Below are 18,724 nucleotides of genomic sequence, written 5' to 3'. Positions count from 1 at the left end.
GGGTTCCGGTGGTCCCCGCCTTCTCCTAATTCATTTCAAGGGTTGACATACTCATCCATCACTAGATAAAATTACACGAGATGGACTGTTGCGCGGGTTTCGAACGCCATTTGGTCAAGTGAATGGGGGGAATGACTCGTCCAGACGCGACTTCGCTGCTCGCCTCGCAGACGTCAAGCAGAAAAGGCGCGCATACCAAGCGCGCCATTATTTATTTGTAGAGGCCCAGGATAAGAAGCAAGCGTGACTGGCTGAAACTCCGCGGGGTATCGCCCATACTTATTCGCACCGCAATGCATCGTATCATCTGGAGCTCTTGATTAGTGGAAGCCTGCGCCCTGAGACGGCACAGTCACTTCTTCCAAGCGTTCCAAGTTCCAACTTGCACGCTTCCATTCTCTTCGTGCGCCAGGCCAAGACTGCACGTGTTGTTAGCGCGAGCTAGCTTGACGTGCAAGAATGGAGCCACACAGCCTGGTGCTGACGAGCGCGTCCACGCTGGAGACGTCGCACCACCATAGCATCGTCCATACTCGCAGAATCGCGCAGCCGATGCCGTTGCTGCCACCCCAGGCGCGCCGGCCGCTGCAGAGCCTAGCCCAGCACCTCGCACGCAGCCTCCGCCAGCTCGGCCAGAGGCTGCGCGCAGGCAGGGACGCACGGCGCGCGTTGGTCGGTCGCGTTGAGCAACCCATCCCCGCTGAAGCCTCGGGCCAGGATGCGGGCTCCTGCGCCTACGGCGCTTCGGTGCAACCCCAGCAGCAGCCGCAGCACCTTGGGGGCTGGGGTGCCCGCCGGCGGGCAAGGGCCGCCGCTGCACGCGCGACCGCGGCCGCGGCAGCCACGGGTGCCGCTGATGTGCCGTCCGCGGCTGCATCAGCGCACGCGGCCAGCAGCACCCAGCAGCAGAGCCCCTACCACCACGCCGCCTCCAGCCAGCTCCACCACTTCCACGTACCGCGCCACTTCCTGCACCCGCATCCGCAAGCTCAGGAGACAGCCGCCGCCTCCAGCGGTCGCAGCGCTGGTACGGAAGTCATAGAACGAAACCAATACGGTCGGCAGGCAGCCCAGGTTGGCCCTGCCGCAGCGGGCGTCAACCCCAGCAGCAGCACCAATGCCGCCTTTCCTGAGCCGCAAGAGCAACAGCAACGTCGGCGGCTGCTGGAGGAGGCGAGGCACTACGTGCAGGTGACGGAGCTGCCGCCCGCAGCGCACTCCGCCGCTGCCAGCGTCATTAGCACGGACACGAGCGCCCGCATCAGCGACAGCGACGGCAGCTCACAGGACCTGTGCATGGCCGCGCCGGTGAAGGTGCTGGTGGCGGATGTAATGGCGCGACCCCGGCGGCGGGGGCCGCTGCGACAACTTGGCCGGGCGGTGCGGTTCGTGGGCTCGCACCTCGGTCCCAAGGTGCGCACAGGCAGGGAGGGAGAGATTCGGAGGGCTGGGAGCCATTGCTGGCCTTGTTAGGAACCGAAAGCTTTGGGCTCGGTTGATGTGCAGCTCCGTCCATCTGGAAGTGCCCTCCGCGTCGCCAGCTACACATCAGCACTCCTAGTCTGTGATGAATGGAGGCACCACCTTCCGCTGCACCCTGCATGTTGCCCTACCTCCATGCTGTTTCTTCCCCATCCCTCACACAGGGCCCCGGAGAGAACGACAAGACGCCGATGGAGCGGCTGCTGAACGTGGCCACCTGCGGCATGTTTTTCCAGGCTGGCGGCCGCATCGTGCGCATGTGCCGCGCCGCCTCCGCCCGCCGCTTCGGCTGGGTCTTCTGCGCCGTGGGCGTCGTGGCCACCGTGTACCACGCCTCCTGGGGCAAGCACTTCCGGCCGGCGGCCCGCAAGGTGTGTGCGGTGTGCCTGTGCGGTGTGGCCTTGCAGGCTCATGTTGCAAATTCCGAGAGTAGGTGTCAGGGCAGCTTGGCAACCGGGCATCGTAGCAAACCAAACGCCACTTGCTCACACAGCACAGCGGCAACGGCAATAACACAACAACACAACCGTGCAATAACCCAGGTGGACTACTGGAGCATCGCCGTGAGCTCCATGCTGCTGCGTGGCGTCCTGGTTGGGCGGCTGCCGGCAGTGGCGGCGGCAGCCATGGCGGCGGTCATCCCCTTCAAGCCCACGCTCGTGTCCACCACCAACTTCATGGCCGTAGAGGTGAGCCTGCGTCGCACAATGCACGGCGTTCCCCAGCGCGCGCGTCGATTGGCTGCTGCCCATCCCTACTTGCTTTCTTGCCCACGCCATGCCCAACCAACATCACCTCATCCGCTGTGCTCACCCACGCCCGCTGCAACCTCGCGCAGATCCGCTACATGCTTCTGGCGCTGTCCTGCCCCGCGCTGCTGCCTGCCTGGGCGGCGCACGCGGGCATGTCGCTCACCGCCACCGCGTGCTTCAGCCTGGAGGACACGCCGCTGCTGTCCTGGTTCCCATACACACACGCCACCTTTCACGCCCTCTCAGCCGCCGCCTTCCTCACGCTGCCCGGCGCCATGAACACGATGCTCGAGTCGTCACCGGCGGCGGCGGCCGCGGCGTTGTAGGCAATGGTGCTGCAGGTGAAGCGGCGGTGACGGGGAGGGTGGGACGTGCAGCTTGGATTTAGGAAACGGAGAAAAGGGTGGGGTGTGGTGCGGTGTTGCAGGGCAGCGCGCCGGGGGCGGAGATGGCGCCAGGGCCCGAAATGGAGTTTTGGAGTACCGTACCTGGTGGGACTTGACGCTGCTGAAAGGGGCTTTTACTATGATAGCATTGGCAAGAAAGGTAATTGCATGTGTACAATTTATGTTGGCAGCGTTGTTGGCAGTGCCAGTAAACACTTTGGTTAAAGCGCGTTTTTGACTGACTGCCCTGGAACGGGGTAGGTGGAATATTATGGAACGGGATAGGTGGAATATTATGGAACGGGGTAGGTGGAACGGCTGGCCCCCCACCCCGTGCCGTATTATTGCGGACCTTCGGCCTCGGAACGTGGACATATGGTAGTGGTGGTCCAGCCCGTTTGCCCGTAATGGCCTGTAGTGAATTCACATTGATACGTGGATATTGGTGGCATTGACACATAATTTTTAAGGGGACTGCGTGTTTAGTTTAAGTACACGCAGCAGCATCGTGTGTGGGGCCGGTGACCCGCTGGCAGGAGAATTTATTTGAAGCATAGTCAGAGGCGGTGTGCTTGTGTAACGGTTATGTCAGGCTGGCGCGGGGCGCGCGAGCACCGGTGCAAACTCACTGCAACAACAATCGATTGAGGCTTGGACCCAACGCAACACCCTGTGCTGTCCGTAAATTCCTAGCACCGGCCCGGACATGCTGCATGACGGGCTCATGGACCATTCATGGCCCATTCTTGCTGCACACGTTTGGGGGCTTTGCAACCGGTCCAGGCAGCCAGTGGACCAGCAGGGGTGACCAGACCGTTCGCATCATCTGGTAACCACACATGGAAGTTACAGGCCATGCCAACGGCGCTTGCGTATCAACCAAGACACAGAAACAGCTAAACCAGCCTTCTTCAGATGTATATACCCAATGACCTTGTACCAGTGTGTGCTGCTATTTGTCTTTGCAAACGGTGCGTTGGGGCATCCATGGCCAGGGGCGCTGGGGTGAGGTGGGGTTGGGGAAATGTGGGTGGTGCCGGGGGAGAGGGGCGTGGCTGGGGCTGACCATGGATGACCATGGATCCAGGTTGGAATCGTTCATTTGTGCGTGCCGTTCCCGGGTTGACGAGGGTGCCCGCCCGGGGCTGAGCTGCGGGCATGCGGGGGGAACTCCGCGCGCGACGACGCAATTTCACAGGGTGTTGGCCCAGCCACTAATAGTATATGAATACGTAAGTATTTAGAAGCTGCGCGGGCGAGCACGAGCAAGTCTGCGTTCATTGGATCCCGTCTCTCCGGACTCCATTTTCCCGACGAGGTGCTTGCTTGGGTGCTTGGCCCCGAGCCCGACCCCGGTCAGCGGTCCGGGAGGTGCTGCGCACGCCAGCATCCGCAGTACCGTTGATCAAACGTATGTTACGACTCTGGCACTCAGATCATACTAAGGCCATTACTGTACGAGCCTCCTGTCACCTCAGCTCTACGCCACTAAGGGCCACTACCTGTACACGCCTCCTCTCGTGCTCAGCAATATAACATTGAGTCCCATGTAAGTTGACTCCCTTAGGGCACGCCCCATGGCTCGCATGGCGGTCCGCAGAGGCAAAGCAGGGTGTGTGAGCGTCGACCGCGGCGACGGGGAATAACACGCTCTCAGGGTTGGCGTAGCACGCGATCGTTGTAAGGCGACTCTGCTGCGGGGTCGCCTTGGTGTTTGCCGAGCGCTTGCATGCCATGGCTTGGCCATGACCTTCCCGCTTGCCGTTGGATACTTTTAGGGTGTACATGGTGTGTATGCGATGTGTTCACACGAAACGTTTGGCCTGCGCCCAAATTTCCCTGCCAGGGGCTGTTTTAATTAACCGGTCCTAATATACCGTTTGCTGAATCCACGCAGTTCGAATAACAATAACATTAGTCAGTTACGCAAACTACGAAGCTGACTTTGTAGCCCTTCATTTGCGACGGTCGCCGGCGCCCATGCAGCGCTTGCCGAGCGCTTGCATGTTGTCGCTAGCACTGACGCGGATTCGAAAACTTGGCCTATGTGATACGGTCTATCCGATGCAGTGCTGCCCACGCCGCGAGATGCAGCCAGTTATTTGCGGAGGTCGACGGCGCCCATGCATCGCTTGCCGAGCGCTTGCAGTTCGTCGCTAGCGGTGTCGCATGGCGGCCAACGTGGCCTAAGTGACACGGTGTATCCCATGAAGTTCTGCCCGCGCCACAAGACGCGCTGTGCAAAAAACTACCGACGCACGACCCAGGGTCGTTTTCCATGTCGAAATCGTCCATAAACCTTTGGCAGCATAATAACCAGGGTTCGTGCCAGCCCATGCGACCAGCTCACCAGCCCTAGCCCCACTCGCCCATCTAACCGGATAAGTCATGTGAAGGGCTATGTAGCGTGCTATCTAATCTGGGGCCAAGATTGCATATTTGAAGCCTGACTGGCCCCGCCAACAATCGCCGCTGAAGCGTACTTTCACAGCACGCTGTCTGACCTCAGCCGTCACGGCTTGTTGATTATCCTAATATGGCGCAATTAGCTCGTGAAGTCATTTTAGGGTCCACCTCGGAGCTCACCGACAATCAAGCATTCACAGCGCAGGTGCTTCAGTTGCATGCTAAGATAGGGGTGTATAACGCTCCATTGCACTCGTCGTCTGCAGTAGCGGAGGCAGTGGGGCCTCCTGGACTGCACGCATGCCCTATCTCCATGTCCACCATTGCTCGCGCAGGGAGCGAGCGGCTTTGCCGCAAACCGCAATTCCTTCAGGCGTGCAAGCCGCGCGTCTCTGACGGATGCCGAGGCATGGGGCTCCGCTTCGCGCGCACACACGACTGAGTCGCTCGTCGATGTCGAGGCGCCCCTATTACCACCTGCGCCGCCTGAGGGCGTGACCATCACCCCGGGTGCCCCAGCGGAGACACCCCTGCAGACCACAGCTCAGCGCGAAGCCACAGCCGCTTTTGCGCGCAAGGTCCGCATCGGTATCAACGCGTCCTGGGTGGTCAACATCTTGCTGCTCATCGCCAAAACCGTTGTGTTCGTGATGTCGGGCTCTTATGCTGTCCTGGCATCGGCGGTGGACTCTCTGGTGGACCTGCTAAGTCAGGTGGTGCTGGCGGTGGCAGAGTACCAGGCGGCAACGTGAGTTGTACCGAAAGGAAGGTTTGCGGGGGGGGGCAAGGGATGTGGGCTGTGCATGTACGGCACCGGCACCACCACTACCGCACTCACCCTTACTTACCTACTGCTGGTAATGACCGTGGCTCGCTGCCCTACATCCGCAGCTATGACCGGCGCTTCCCCATCGGCCGCACCCGCATGGCTGAGCTGTCGGTGCTGGCGTGTGCCGCCATCATGTTCGTGTCCACGTCACTGGTCATTCGGGAGTCCATTGGCGCACTGTGGGACGGCTTCCACGGTAAGGGCAGACAGCAGGGAGCGGCATGGACTTTCGGGCCGTGACAGTTCAACACACATGGTCAACGTCCTAACCTCAAGTCAGAAGTGTCAACTGCTTGCCGGTTGTTGTCATGCGCCTCGCCTTTTCCTCCGACCCACCCATGTCACTGCGATCCCACCGCTGCCCCTGGTGTTGAATATTGCGCAGGCGAGATCCCGCCGCTTGACGTTGGCATGACGCTCTTTGCGGTGCTGGGCAGTGCCACAGCGGGCAAGATGGCGCTGTACATATACTGCGTGGCGCTGAGGAAGAACCCCATCATGGTGCGTGGCGTTCGGTGGTGCGCAAGGCGTCGTGGGCTTGGCCACGTGGGCTTGCGCATGGGTCTCGAGGCGATGGCAGCATACCCGGAGGCGATTGATATCTCTTCAATGTGTCTGCGCCTTTCTCTGAGCATCGTCCTGTGGACGTAATGCATTGTGACGATGCGCCCCGCGCCTTACAGGTGGCTCTGTCAGAGGATCACCTCAACGACGTGCAATCCAACCTGGCCGCCATCTTGGGCGCAGCCGTGGCGTCCAACCTGCCCAAGTACTGGTGGGTGTGGCTTGGCGTGCAAGCAGCTTGCAGCGTGGCTGCCCTGGAAGTCGGCACGAAACAGTCGCCTCCGACAAAGCGGTAACTGTACATGACCGCACCGTGCCCCATGCAGGTATGTGGACCCCATTGTAGCGCTCATCTTTTCGGTAATCATCATCAAAAGCTGGATGGGCATTTGCTGGGAGCAGGTGCGTAGCGGCGCGGTGTGTGACGGCTGGCATTGGGTGCGGCAGGTAGTTGGGCACGGCAGCCCGACTGTCAGCGGGAGAAGGGTGTGCGATGACTGACCACTTTATGTGTGGGTATGATGTGGCGGACGAGCACGCCGTGTGAACAAAAGCACTCTGCCACGAGGCCAACCTTTATTGGACGGTGCCGGTGCGCGGCCCGGAGTCCAATGTGACGCAGGCTAGGGTACCGGTATGTCAGTGCACAATGACACCCGTCAAGGCCGCAACATGTCCGATGCGAACCCAGCCGGTACACTGCCAGATGGCATGTCGCTTCGGCTTTGACCCCTTTGCAGCCGCCTTATGCATCCTTATACAGCACCTGATGAGCAATCGCTTGGGCGCAACCTCCACACAGGGCCAGAAGATGGTGGGGCTAGGCGCCCCTGATGAGCTGATCGAGGAAGTAAACACCGTGACCCAAGAGCATCATGTGGCCATGCAGGTGGGTGCCGCGGCGTATGTGGCCTTGTAGAGTTGCAATACATGTTAGGAGGTGACAGGATGCCGTCCCTGGCAGGTGCGAACGCAAGCAGGGACCCGTTAAAGTTGCCAGCCTCCCACGCCCACGCTTCCCGCGCCCCACACACCCCCCCCCCTTGCAGCTGGACCGCGTGACTGCCTACCACCACGGCTCCAACATGGTCGTGGAGGTGGAGGTGCTGCTGCCGGGTAGGTGCCGCGTGGCCGGCTATGTTCGTGGGTCGAGGCCTGGGCCGCTGCAGGTGCACTGGATAATAACTCCACCCCGTGCTTTTCTCGCGTCCCCGCAGCCGACATGAGTGTGCGGGAGTCGCACGACATCGCTCTGGCCCTACAACACAAGGTACGGATGTGCCTGCATGAAGCAAGGGCCTGCAGAGTGCGTCTCGTTCGCCTCCTTCGCGTCTTGTCCTCCGCACAAATGCCTGCTTGCATGCACGCTGCCACTACCCCATCCTAGATTGAGGCTCTTGACACTGTGGAGCGGGCGTACGTGCACGTGGACTATGAGCGCCGCAGCCTGGAGGAACACAAGGTGCGGGTGGGCGGATGGGTGCGAGTAAGTGCACGCGCATGGAACTGGGGTGCTGCCTCGGCTCCTCAGCGCCTTGCCTCGCCCGCCAGACTCCATCTCATCGCCTCTGCCCTCTGGACACACGTACAGGTGGAGCGCAACCTCAAGCTGGGTGTGCGCGACGTGATGAAGCCACTGCCGGAGGCCCTGGAGCGACTGGGCAGCGCGGGAGGCAGCGGGCTCGTCTCCCCTTTGCCCAGCAGCAGCGCAGCCGTGGCAGGCGGCAACGGCGGTCCGCGGGGCAGCAACGGCGGCTCCTCCGCCGCCCTGCATCCCACCCGCAGCGGCAACGCCGACGCCTTAGGGCCACCGTGGACAACGTCTGCAGGCCAGTCGGGCGGGATATTAACCGCCACCTCATCTGGGTCTTTCAGCGGCAAGGCGGCGGCGGACGCTGCGGCGGCGGCAGTGTCTGACGGGCTCGGCGGCGGCGTGACGGCAGCGGTTCCGGCAGCATCAGCGCCGACGCCTGAGGCAGGCACGACAGCAGGAGCCGGCGCGGCGCAAGCAGACGCCGCTGACAGCGGGCGCGACACGGCGCCGCAGGTGGCACCTGCGTCAACTGGCGCAGCGCATGGCGGTGGCGGTGGAAGGAAGAAGAAGAAGTAGCCCGTTTGCAGCCCAGTTGTTAGCTCTGTCACGCATGGACAGTCGTGAAGGGCACCGCGCGATAGGGGCTGCCTTCAATTCGCGCGCAGTGCCCCTTCGGGAACAAGGTGCTGGGACCCGAGAAAGTGGCAGAGCTCCGTGTTGCAAGAGCTGCGAAAAGTTGGGAGGGGTGCGCGCGCGTTAATGCGAGTTCGTATACCGTATATATACAAGCAGCAAGGCATGAAGGTTGCGCCGAGGACAAGAGGGTGCTGACGTATGCTGTGATGTGCCGACTACCGTGTCCGCCGTCGGGTTCCCCCCTGCCAGTCATACGCCAGGTGAATCAGGTTATGCTAGTAGCACGAGGCAATAGCAGCTTTCCGGGCATCGATGTATTCGAAGATGGGCGACCGGCTTGGCAATTGATGCCCGCACTGTTGAGCGCGCTTTGAAGGAACCCGATGGTGAACTGACTGGTCAACTTGCTGTCCGCTCCGTGTTTTGTGAAGGTGGGCGCCAGCTGAGAAAGCATCAACCCCAGAAACTGCACGTTCCTAGTCGGACTGTGTTGTGCTTGATGGCAAGAAGGGGTGAGCGAGTCAGCGAGAAGTTTGCTGGGTTGCTGGCCCTGCGCGCTTGCAGCTTCGTGCTGGTGCCTCGGTGAGGTTGGCTAGGCTGACATCCCCTGTGACACACCCTTGTGGTGTGTGGCCCTGCCGTCCATCCTGTCTCAGTGCATCGAGAAGTTTCGTGCCCCCAGGCAGCCGCCGAGGAGGGACAGCATGCGGAATCGCTGCGGCGCTGCCCCCCTCCCGCAGCTCGCTTCCGGCAAGCGCCTTGCGCTGACTCTCCCCCTCCCACGCCCCCCCCTTTGACAAGCTGCCCCCAGGGTGCCCCCGTACCCCATACAATGCATCAGGCCAGCAGGAGCACAGCAAGCTTGACGCCACGGCGCCGCAGCGAACCGGCCACTTTTCCACGAACGCGATCCAGATGCCGTTAGGGGATGCGGAACTGATTAGCAAATTGCTTGCCGTGCTTTTGCCTTTTGGGCAATCGAATGCGCATACATTCTGAGCACGCTTCATTTATTGCCGAGCCAGTACTGCACGCCTTGCGCTGGCGGCAGCAATAGTCGGTAATAATTACTTCCCGCCTGCGCGAACTTTCAACGCGCAGCATTTGGGCAGCGACCAGGCCCTCTATTTTAAAGGACCCCATTTCTGGTGCGCTAAACTGCAAGCATGGCTCAGTTAGCACGCGAAGTGGTGTTGGGCGCCACTGCAGAGCTCAAAGACACCTCGGAGTTCACAGCGCAGGTGCGCCAGCTGTGCATAGGAATTTGGTGCTTGGCAGATGCGCTAGGGGGTACGTTTTCCGCACTGAAGGCCTGACGGCCGCGAAAGTAAACCTCCCCTTGCCAGCACTACCAGCACGGCCGCGTGCGCCTTTTTGCGCACATCATGTTTCTCCGCCGGTACAGCGCGCATAGGCTTCAAACTGATGCATATCTCCGAATTGCGCTTCGTTTCCGGGAAACCCTTACTTTGAACACCTCACCATTGCATCCGCTGCAATCGACGCACGTGAACGCAGGGTGCAAAGGACTTCATCGCGGCGGGGCGCGGCTCGCTCAGGCGCACCAGCCGCACGGGGGCGGAAGGTGCCGAAGCGCACGGGCACGCGGCCGAGTCGGCTCATGATGTCGAAGCCCCGCTCCTTCAACCTGGGGCCCCATTCTCAACCCTTTCCGTCAGCTCCGCCGCCGCGGAGTCAGCGCCCGCACAGACACCAGCGCAGGCCGAGGCCACAGCCGCTTTTGCGCGCAAAGTCCGCATCGGTATCAACGCGTCATGGGCTGTGAACACAACCCTCTTGGTTGCCAAGACGGTTGTGTTCTTCCTGTCGGGCTCTTATGCGGTGTTGGCATCGGCGGTGGATTCGCTGGTCGACCTGCTCAGTCAGGGAGTGCTGGCGGTGGCGGAGTACCAGGCGGCGACGTGAGTAATGCCGCAACAAAGGTTAGGGTGGGCAAGGGGCGGGGAGGAGTGCGGTCGGGTTGTTTGAGACAGGGCGCGAAAGGCTTGGGTTTGTGTGATCCAGCGGGATGCTGATCCAACTTCGCAGTCTTAGAGATTAGCTTGCAGCGGGCCGGGCGTTGGTCGCATTGCCTGTTGCCACAATTACACACAGCAGTATGGGCGCCCAGCACACCTTCTGCATTACCCGCTGAGCTTACTACTTGCGCCCCCTCCCCTCTTGCCGCTCCCGTGGATATAGGTATGACCAGCGCTTCCCCATTGGCCGCACCCGCATGGCTGAGCTGTCGGTGCTGGCGTGTGCCGCCATCATGTTCGTGTCCACGTCACTGGTCATTCGGGAGTCCATTGGCGCACTGTGGGACGGCTTCCACGGTAAGGGCAGACAGCAGGGAGCGGCATGGACTTTCGGGCCGTGACAGTTCAACACACATGGTCAACGTCCTAACCTCAAGTCAGAAGTGTCAACTGCTTGCCGGTTGTTGTCATGCGCCTCGCCTTTTCCTCCGACCCACCCATGTCACTGCGATCCCACCGCTGCCCCTGGTGTTGAATATTACGCAGGCGAGATCCCGCCGCTTGACGTTGGCATGACGCTGTTTGCGGTGCTGGGCAGTGCCACAGCGGGCAAGATGGCGCTGTACATATACTGCGTGGCGCTGAGGAAGAACCCCATCATGGTGCGTGGCGTTCGGTGGTGCGCAAGGCGTCGTGGGCTTGGGAAGTGGCATGGGAACGAGGTACAGCAGGAAGGCGGCGAGTGAAGTGGCAAGCTGCACAGCAAAAGGAGTGATACACCGCAAGGACCACGCACGCACACCCGATCATGGCGTATGCGCCACATGTGATACGCAAAACGCACCGCAGGTGGCTCTGTCGGAGGATCACCTCAACGACGTACAATCCAACGTGGCGGCGATTGTGGGCGCGGCCGTTGCGTCGAGCCTGCCGAAGTTCTGGTGAGCCGTACGGTCCACGGCGGCAGGGCTGGGTCCGCTGCGTTTTGCACGGCTAGCCCATGCTGTTGGGCGTCGCCGCGCCGGGCAGTACGGTAGCCCTGAGTAGCCACGTGGCTGGTCCGTTTGCCCCGTTAGTTAATTCCATGTGCCACTTGCACTCACTTAGGTGAAACGGGGCGTGTGGCGATACCGTGCAGGTATGTGGACCCCATTGTGGCGCTCATCTTCTCACTGATCATCATCAAGAGCTGGATCGGTATTTGTTGGGAGCAGGTGCGTGGGCGCGGGAACGGGCTACGGGGGAGCACGCTGCATGTGGCTTGCTGGGTCTCGGACACCAAGGCGGCGAGAGGCGGCGGGGTGGCGCTTGCGTTGGCGCATACATTCAACGTAAACTGGCAGTCTGCATGTCCGTGCACACACAGACGCCCATCACATAGGGCGGGGTTCACGTCCCTCTACCACCCACACCCACACAACACGCCGCACAGGGCCAGAAGATGGTGGGGCTAGGCGCCCCTGATGAGCTGATCGAGCAGGTCAACACCGTGACGCAAGAGCACCATGCGGCCATGCAGGTGGGTGGATGGAGATGCGTAATAGCCGTGAAATGCAAGTAATGGCAACTTGGTGCGTACCTGGGAGGTAAGGCCTGGCCGGGACTTGTGTGCAGATTAAGCGGCATGTCAGCACGACCCCAACACCGAACGTTGCCATGCTGCCTCCCACGCCCACGCCCGCATTCGCCGCCCCTGCCGCCTCATTTGCCCCCACGCCGCTTACACGCCCCCTCCCATGATTTAATCACGCCGTTCTTCACATCGACGGCTACGCCCACCCCCTTGCAGCTGGACCGCGTGACAGCCTACCACCACGGCTCCAACATGGTCGTGGAGGTGGAGGTGCTGCTGCCGGGTAGGTAACGCGTGGCCGGTTGTGTTCGTGGGTCGAGGCCTGGGCCGCCGCCGGTGCACTCTGCTTAACAACTCCACCCGTGCTTCCCTGGCGTCCCCGCAGCCGACATGAGTGTGCGGGAGTCGCACGACATCGCTCTGGCCCTGCAACACAAGGTAAGGATTTGCCTGCATGGGACAAGGGCCTGCAGTTTGTGCCTCATTCGCCTCTCTCGCGTCTTGACCTCCGCACAAATGTCTGCTTACATGCACGCTGCCACCATCCCGTTCCAGATCGAGGCTCTTGACACTGTGGAGCGGGCGTACGTGCACGTGGACTACGAGCGCCGCAGCCTGGAGGAGCACAAGGTGCGGAACTGGCGCAGGGGGCGGCCTGGGATCAGCCGCGTGCGTGCACATTGCCGTGCTTACTTGTGTATGTGTGGGCTGATAGTTGGGCGTGTGTTTGTCAACAAATGACCATGGCGCCACACATTACCCAACTCCTGTGCAGGTTGAGCGCAACCTCAAGCTAGGCGAGCGCGATGTGATGAAGCCTCTGCCGGAGGCGCTGGAGACGCTGAGCAGCGCCTTACTGGGCAGCTCGCCGCCAAACGGGGCCAGCGAGGACGGCGGCATGGCGGCGGCCCGCGCGGGTCGCAGCAGCGGCGGCGGTGCTGCTGCTGCGGCGGCGGAGGGTTTGCAGCAAAGCCGCAGCCGCAACTCCACTGACGGTCCTGGCGCCGCGGCACAGTAGGCTGCGTGGGCGGGGCCGGTGTGAGCTGAAGCCCGCAAAGCGGGGTGCGGTGGAACACGGCAGCGCTGGTTGCGTGTGATGGTCGGGCAGGCGGTGCGGCGGCGGGGTGGGGGCGGGGCATGATGGTGTTCGCGGCTGCAGGCCGCAGGCGGAGGCGCGTGCACAGTGCATAGTGCACTGCTAGTGGACGGCCAGATGGCCGGATGGGCACTCGTTCCAGGACTGGGTGCATGCAGGCACGGAATAAGTAGGTTGAGCCTGGCCTGTTTGTAGCACAGCGTGCGTGATGCATGCTTGAGTTTGCCAAATGAAGGATACTTCGTCTTCGTGTATGGACTTGTGTGTACATCGCAGCAGTCTAGGGCAGCAGGACCTGAGAGACGGTAATATTCATCAAGAATGTATTATGCCTTGGTCTGAGGGTGTGGCCCAAGGGTTATAGGCTGGAAGGATGGTGTGGGATTGAATAAGGTCAGGTCTGACATGGGTGCTGCTCGGGTTAAAGTCCTTCCGCGGTTTGTATAAATGACGGCGTTTTGACGCGGCTTGAATATCCGCTGCACTGGTGCAGGCTTTCGTTCAATAGCCGTGCGCGCTGCGGAACAGTCATGTCGCCACCAGTGCATGCCTGGACTCTGGCGGCGTGCTGCGTGAACGCCGCACCTAGCGGGCATGACGCGCGCAATAAGTGCACTATCGGATGTGTAGCAGGGGGGTCTCGAAGTGCATAGAGCTCGCTTTACGTCAACGGTTTGGCGGCACGAAGGTTGCTACTGTCCACAAATGGATAAACTTACAATGCGGCAAAGGGTAGGCAAGCAAGTTGCATGGGTTGACGTCTGACGGGAGTGACATGTTGGAGTGAGTTGATGAAATGCAGATGTGTACGTCAGGAGTGCGACACCCCTGGTTTGCGTTGTAGCACCACGGTCATGTTATGGCAGGCGTGGTGGCTGCCGGGTGCAAGGCAGGGTAACGCGCAGGACCACAGGGCGGGCGATAGTGGGTGAAGGCAGGGTCGACCCCTCGCGAGCACACTTACTGTGTGGGGTGCGACGGTTGTGGTTGGCGATGGGAGATGGCAAGGGGCAGGTTGGTGAAATCCCGTGGCTGATATAGCTGAGCCCCAAGAAACAAGTTATGCCCGACCCAGGCGCCAATCAAACATGGAAGAACGTCACCCGCGCGCAAAAGTTTACCCGGGCCCGTTATCAGTACCAGGCAGGGTAGTGGGGTAGTATGGGGCCGATGCTATCTCAAACGTTCGAGTAACTCCTGATAACATAGGTGTTCCGGTTTGTACACACACACACACACACACACACACACACACACACACACACACACACACACACACACACACACACACACACACACACACACACACACACACACACACACACACACACTACACACACACACACCCCTCTCCCGTCTTCCCGCCCCCGCACACCCGCCTGCTGAGCATGTACGACGTGCCATTTGCCCATTTCCGATCGCGACGGTGCCCGCAGGACACGGAATTCCCAACTTCATGCATCGCGACTACAGTATTAATGATACGTATTAGCTAGAGTATTTGCTTAGCAAACCGAATTGGCCTTCCGCCTGTTATCGGCGTTGACCCTGCTGACTTGCACTCGCACCTCTCGAAGCTTATTGGGCCCGAGCCCACAGAGCATTGCTTTTTGCCTCAAACTCAAAGCGCTCAAAATCTCTTGTGGGTTTCCTATCTGGCCTAACTTCCCCGAGCAAGGCGCATGGCCCCTACACGCCGCGCAACTGGGCGACACGCAGCTCTGTAGAGATTCAACAATACGAGTCACGAGGTAAGACCTCGTGTTTGACTTCTGAGGTGAGACGCCGAGGGCTGTGCGGCAACAGCTCTAATAGCGAGGTCGCCCATCGCCTTATCCGCACGCCAGCAAATGAGAATAGCAGGCCAAGGCATTATAGATTAGGGCGGCTGTGGTTCTGAAGAAAGGTTCGCGAGACCGGTGTTCGGTAGTGGCGCGCCGCGTCTGGGGCGTAGCGGTGACCAGAGATGCAGCCAGCGAGCAACTTGTCTAAGAATCAAACGTCTCAACGTTCGCATGAGGCCGATTCTGCTTGGTCATCGGCCGGTCGACGGATGCCGCGGTGCAAGGGTTTTGCACAGACTGGTATAGCAAGGTTGCGGTGGTTTAAATCGCCGGAAATCTTCTTGCTGTTACCTCAGGTAGCTATGACAACGCGGCTGCTGGACGCGGTGTCTGCGGTTCGGCCCGATGGCCGGGGCGGGCGGAAGCGGCAGCGCACCGATGACGTTAACGAGGCGCTGGCGCTCGCGCTGCTGGAGACCGTACGCCAAGCGCTGGACGAGGGCGAAGCAAATCCAGGCTGCGCAGCCGTGACGACTAGCGACCCGAGTGACAGCACCCAACACGACCCCCAGTCGCCCCCGCGCCCGAGCCTGCTGCCTCGCCAGCACGTCACATCTGGCCCACACTCGCCACAGCTGCAAGCATCGGCGCTGATGCCGCCACCGCAATTACCGCCTCTCGAGCTCGCGTCTGGACGCCGCGGGGTGAACAGAAGAGCGGGCTCGCGGTCGCGGGAGGCCTCTGCGACGCAGGTGCCGTTGCCGCAAGAGGACGCCGGGCCCCTGACCACAAACGAGTCCCTATCGCCTGGCGCTGCGCTCCTAGCAGCAGCATCGGCAGCAGCAGCTGCAGCAGGCGCCAAGCTCGAGCCAGGGATAAAGGAAGGAACAGGGGTGGGGACCACGCGGCAGGTTTCGCCGCGTTCTCGCTTCGGCTGCAGCACAATCGCAGACGCCAGTGCACTCGGCGCTAGCGAGCTCGGCTACCTTCCGCCGCCGCCGCTGCTGCATCTGCTGCCACTTCCACTGCCGCCTTCACCAGAGACTGTTGTGCCGCAGCCGGCGCGGCGCGGCAGCCGTACGCCACGCGGCGCCGGCACACCCGTGGCCATCGGACTCCAACTTCACGCGCACCAGCACACGCACACGCAAGGGCTGCTGCTGCAGCAGCAGCAGCAGCAGCAGCAGCAGCAGCAGCAGCAAGCGGGCAGCGCCTCTCAGAGCCGGGGCTCAGCGGACACAACACTGGCGGAGACGGGCACCACGCAAGAAGCGGGGGAGGAGCCGGAGGAGGGGGAGGAGGAGGCGTACTTGCCGCGGAAAAGGTGAGTCCCGTCTCAAATGCATTGCTGCGGGAGGGGTCTGCTGGTGCCGCGGATCCATCCCTGTCCTTACCTGATGATGTGCGTGCTCACTGCCGTTCCTCATTGCCGATGATGTGCGTGCTCACTGCCGTTCCTCATTGCCGATGATGTGCGTGCTCACTACCATTTCTGTGCCTTGCGAATCCGCAGGCAGGACAAGTCCAAGGTGGGGTTGCCGGGTGGGCCGTGCGCGCACTGCGGCATCACGGAGAGCCCGCAGTGGCGACGGCCGCTCACCAAAAAGGTCGTGTTATGCAACGCCTGTGGCATCTACTTCAGCAGGCACCACTCGCTGCCCAAGCGCAAGAAGGTGAGGCCGGTAGAGGAGGGTGCGGCGAGCAGTTTTTTTGTGGAAATGGCGCTGGGTACACAAGGTCCCACGAGGGCTGCTTCTGCTTGGACCTGGAGGACCATCAGGAGGTAGGACTGGTTCATGTCATAATGTGTGACACGTGCGTTGGTGCGCTGGTGTGTGCAGGTGCGGGGCGCCAGCGCGCAGGTGATCCCGGCCTCGGCCAAGCCCATCTTCATCCCGCCTCACAAGGAGCTGGCGCCCAGCATCATCTGCGATGAGAAGCTGGAGGTGGGCTAATGATGCCAGGGGTTCAGCACGAGCAAGCGGCACGGGGCCGCGCTTGATAGCTGCATGCACTTTCTTGGGTACTGCTTTGGGACGTGAACGGGGGCCCAGGCTTTGTGATTCGCTGCCTGGAATACGGGAATAGGTTCTCACGTACACCGCTGGCGCGCCTTGTCACAACTGCAGCTTGACGACACGCCTGCCTCGGCAGCGGCTCGCGCCGCCATCCAGCGGGTGCACTCGCTGCTGCTGCCGGCCCCCGCGCTGTCGCTAGCGGGTGGTGGTGCGTTCTCAGTCCTGGGAGACCAGGCGCCCCTCGCGTCGACCGCTGCGCAGATCGCGGGTAAGTTCACCACCAAGCTCCCTTGCTGACCAACTTGGGCGCGTTGCCCCGTGTGCATAGGGATACCGTGACCGCGCTCTTACCGACCCCTCCATTCAACCCCACGATTCAAACCCTCGCTGTTTCTTCCTCCCTCTGCGGCCTTTGGCCCAGGCGCCACTGGCCGTGCGCTGCTGGAGCTGTCTGCCAGCACCCGCACCGCCCTGTCACTACCGCTCATGATGGCGCTGCCCGTGGTGGGCGGCATCAACCGGGTGGTGCAGACCTACCTGCACCCGCACGCGGTAGCGGCGGTAGCAGAGGGAGCGGGTGCGGGCTCGGCGGGAGTGTGCCTGTGTGGGCTGGAGGCCCTGGGCAGCGGGCTGGGTGGCCTGGGTGTGGAGCTGGGGTGCTACGGCGTGGGCGGGCTGGGGGCACTGGAGGCGGCGGGCTCGCACGCACTGGAGTCGGGAGGGGAGGAGGCGGGCGGCGGCGGCGGTGTGCTGCCGCCGCCGGGCTTGCCGTCGCTGCTGTCACTGGGGGCGATGCCGTCGCAGGGCTCGGCACACGGCTCGGCGCTCTAGTAAGGAAGGGAAGGACAGAGCGAGGAGCTTTGCACTGGCGCGGTGAGAGGCTGTGTGGTGCTTTGGTCAGGGGGCTCAGTGTCAGCATATGTTCACTGAACGCCATTTGGGATGCTGGTCTGGCTGTGCGTGGTGTGCAGTCGTGGAACTGCAATGAGGAAAAGCGGTGTGGGCACCACTCACTCGGATACCCCCTGGTCCAAGCGCCCCTACTTAAAGGCGTCAGGTGCGGAGATGTCGAAACGCATTGAGGAGTCGCAGACGCAGAAGGGAGGTTGCCCACTACTCCTGCTTGCCGCCGCAAGGGTGGTGAGTGATGGTGGGCAGTTTTGACGTGAGGGTGGGCGGCGTGCTTCCGCCGTGGACAACGGCTTGGCGAAGCGCTTGCGCGTTCACGCAGGCCTTGTGGGCATGTGCAGTGGCTGCCACTGGCTGTGTACCATACAACTAAGCAGTATGAGACGTGACTGCGTCGTGATGGCATCATGCCTATTTCTTTTGCAGATAGAGAAGTAGGTAGGCACGAGGCGTAGGACAGGGCGACAGGTTCCGTAGGTTTTGAGGTGGATCGAGACAGCAGTGACCAACCCTGGATCAACCGCACGTGAGTGACTGAATTAGGATTCATGCAAGGTAGCTTGAAGCGACCTTAAGCCTGGCCGACTTGGACTCTTGGAGATTCCGTATGCCGCCATTACGTTTGTGTGATGGCGATTGGCGTTAGCCATGAAAGGAAGGCCCCCAACGTCAGGCTCTGTGCGCAACACCTAGCCAGACGGCAGCGTAGCTAGGCCGCGCAACGGGTTTACAGCTTGGGCACTGGAGTGTCTCGGTGATAACCACGTGTCAATAAT

The 18,724-nt window shown here is 61.4% G+C and overlaps 4 protein-coding genes across 4 annotated transcripts; all 4 read left to right on the top strand.

The window, feature by feature from the left end:
• Positions 1-66: 66 nt before the first annotated feature.
• Positions 67-4,316, top strand: CHLRE_03g160850v5 (uncharacterized protein). Its single transcript, XM_001697368.2, has 4 exons — positions 67-1,413; positions 1,647-1,853; positions 2,025-2,171; positions 2,321-4,316. Exons 1-4 carry the CDS (start codon positions 460-462, stop codon positions 2,558-2,560), a joined length of 1,548 nt encoding a protein of 515 aa, XP_001697420.2. The 5' UTR covers positions 67-459; the 3' UTR covers positions 2,561-4,316.
• Positions 4,317-4,516: 200 nt separating this feature from the next.
• CHLRE_03g160800v5 (uncharacterized protein) lies at positions 4,517-9,362 on the top strand. Its single transcript, XM_001697369.2, has 11 exons — positions 4,517-5,231; positions 5,362-5,774; positions 5,918-6,051; positions 6,241-6,356; positions 6,539-6,630; positions 6,746-6,821; positions 7,222-7,308; positions 7,469-7,535; positions 7,637-7,689; positions 7,807-7,881; positions 8,011-9,362. Exons 1-11 carry the CDS (start codon positions 5,157-5,159, stop codon positions 8,527-8,529), a joined length of 1,707 nt encoding a protein of 568 aa, XP_001697421.1. The 5' UTR covers positions 4,517-5,156; the 3' UTR covers positions 8,530-9,362.
• A 54-nt stretch (positions 9,363-9,416) lies between these two features.
• On the top strand, positions 9,417-14,311 carry CHLRE_03g160750v5 (uncharacterized protein). The gene is made up of 11 exons (XM_043060695.1): positions 9,417-9,830; positions 10,108-10,511; positions 10,792-10,925; positions 11,115-11,230; positions 11,418-11,509; positions 11,707-11,782; positions 12,001-12,087; positions 12,358-12,424; positions 12,527-12,579; positions 12,697-12,771; positions 12,917-14,311. The coding sequence occupies exons 1-11, from the start codon at positions 9,756-9,758 to the stop codon at positions 13,157-13,159; spliced, it is 1,422 nt and encodes a 473-aa protein (XP_042925824.1). The 5' UTR covers positions 9,417-9,755; the 3' UTR covers positions 13,160-14,311.
• Positions 14,312-14,716: 405 nt separating this feature from the next.
• CHLRE_03g160700v5 (uncharacterized protein) lies at positions 14,717-18,722 on the top strand. Its single transcript, XM_043060694.1, has 6 exons — positions 14,717-14,988; positions 15,378-16,345; positions 16,535-16,694; positions 16,863-16,967; positions 17,151-17,307; positions 17,461-18,722. The coding sequence occupies exons 2-6, from the start codon at positions 15,384-15,386 to the stop codon at positions 17,868-17,870; spliced, it is 1,794 nt and encodes a 597-aa protein (XP_042925823.1). The 5' UTR covers positions 14,717-14,988; positions 15,378-15,383; the 3' UTR covers positions 17,871-18,722.
• Positions 18,723-18,724: the final 2 nt, after the last annotated feature.

Source organism: Chlamydomonas reinhardtii, chromosome 3 (assembly GCF_000002595.2).
Source record: "Chlamydomonas reinhardtii strain CC-503 cw92 mt+ chromosome 3, whole genome shotgun sequence".
In the NCBI taxonomy this organism is placed as follows: Eukaryota; Viridiplantae; Chlorophyta; class Chlorophyceae; order Chlamydomonadales; family Chlamydomonadaceae; genus Chlamydomonas; species Chlamydomonas reinhardtii.
This window is presented reverse-complemented; position numbering and strand designations above follow the sequence as displayed.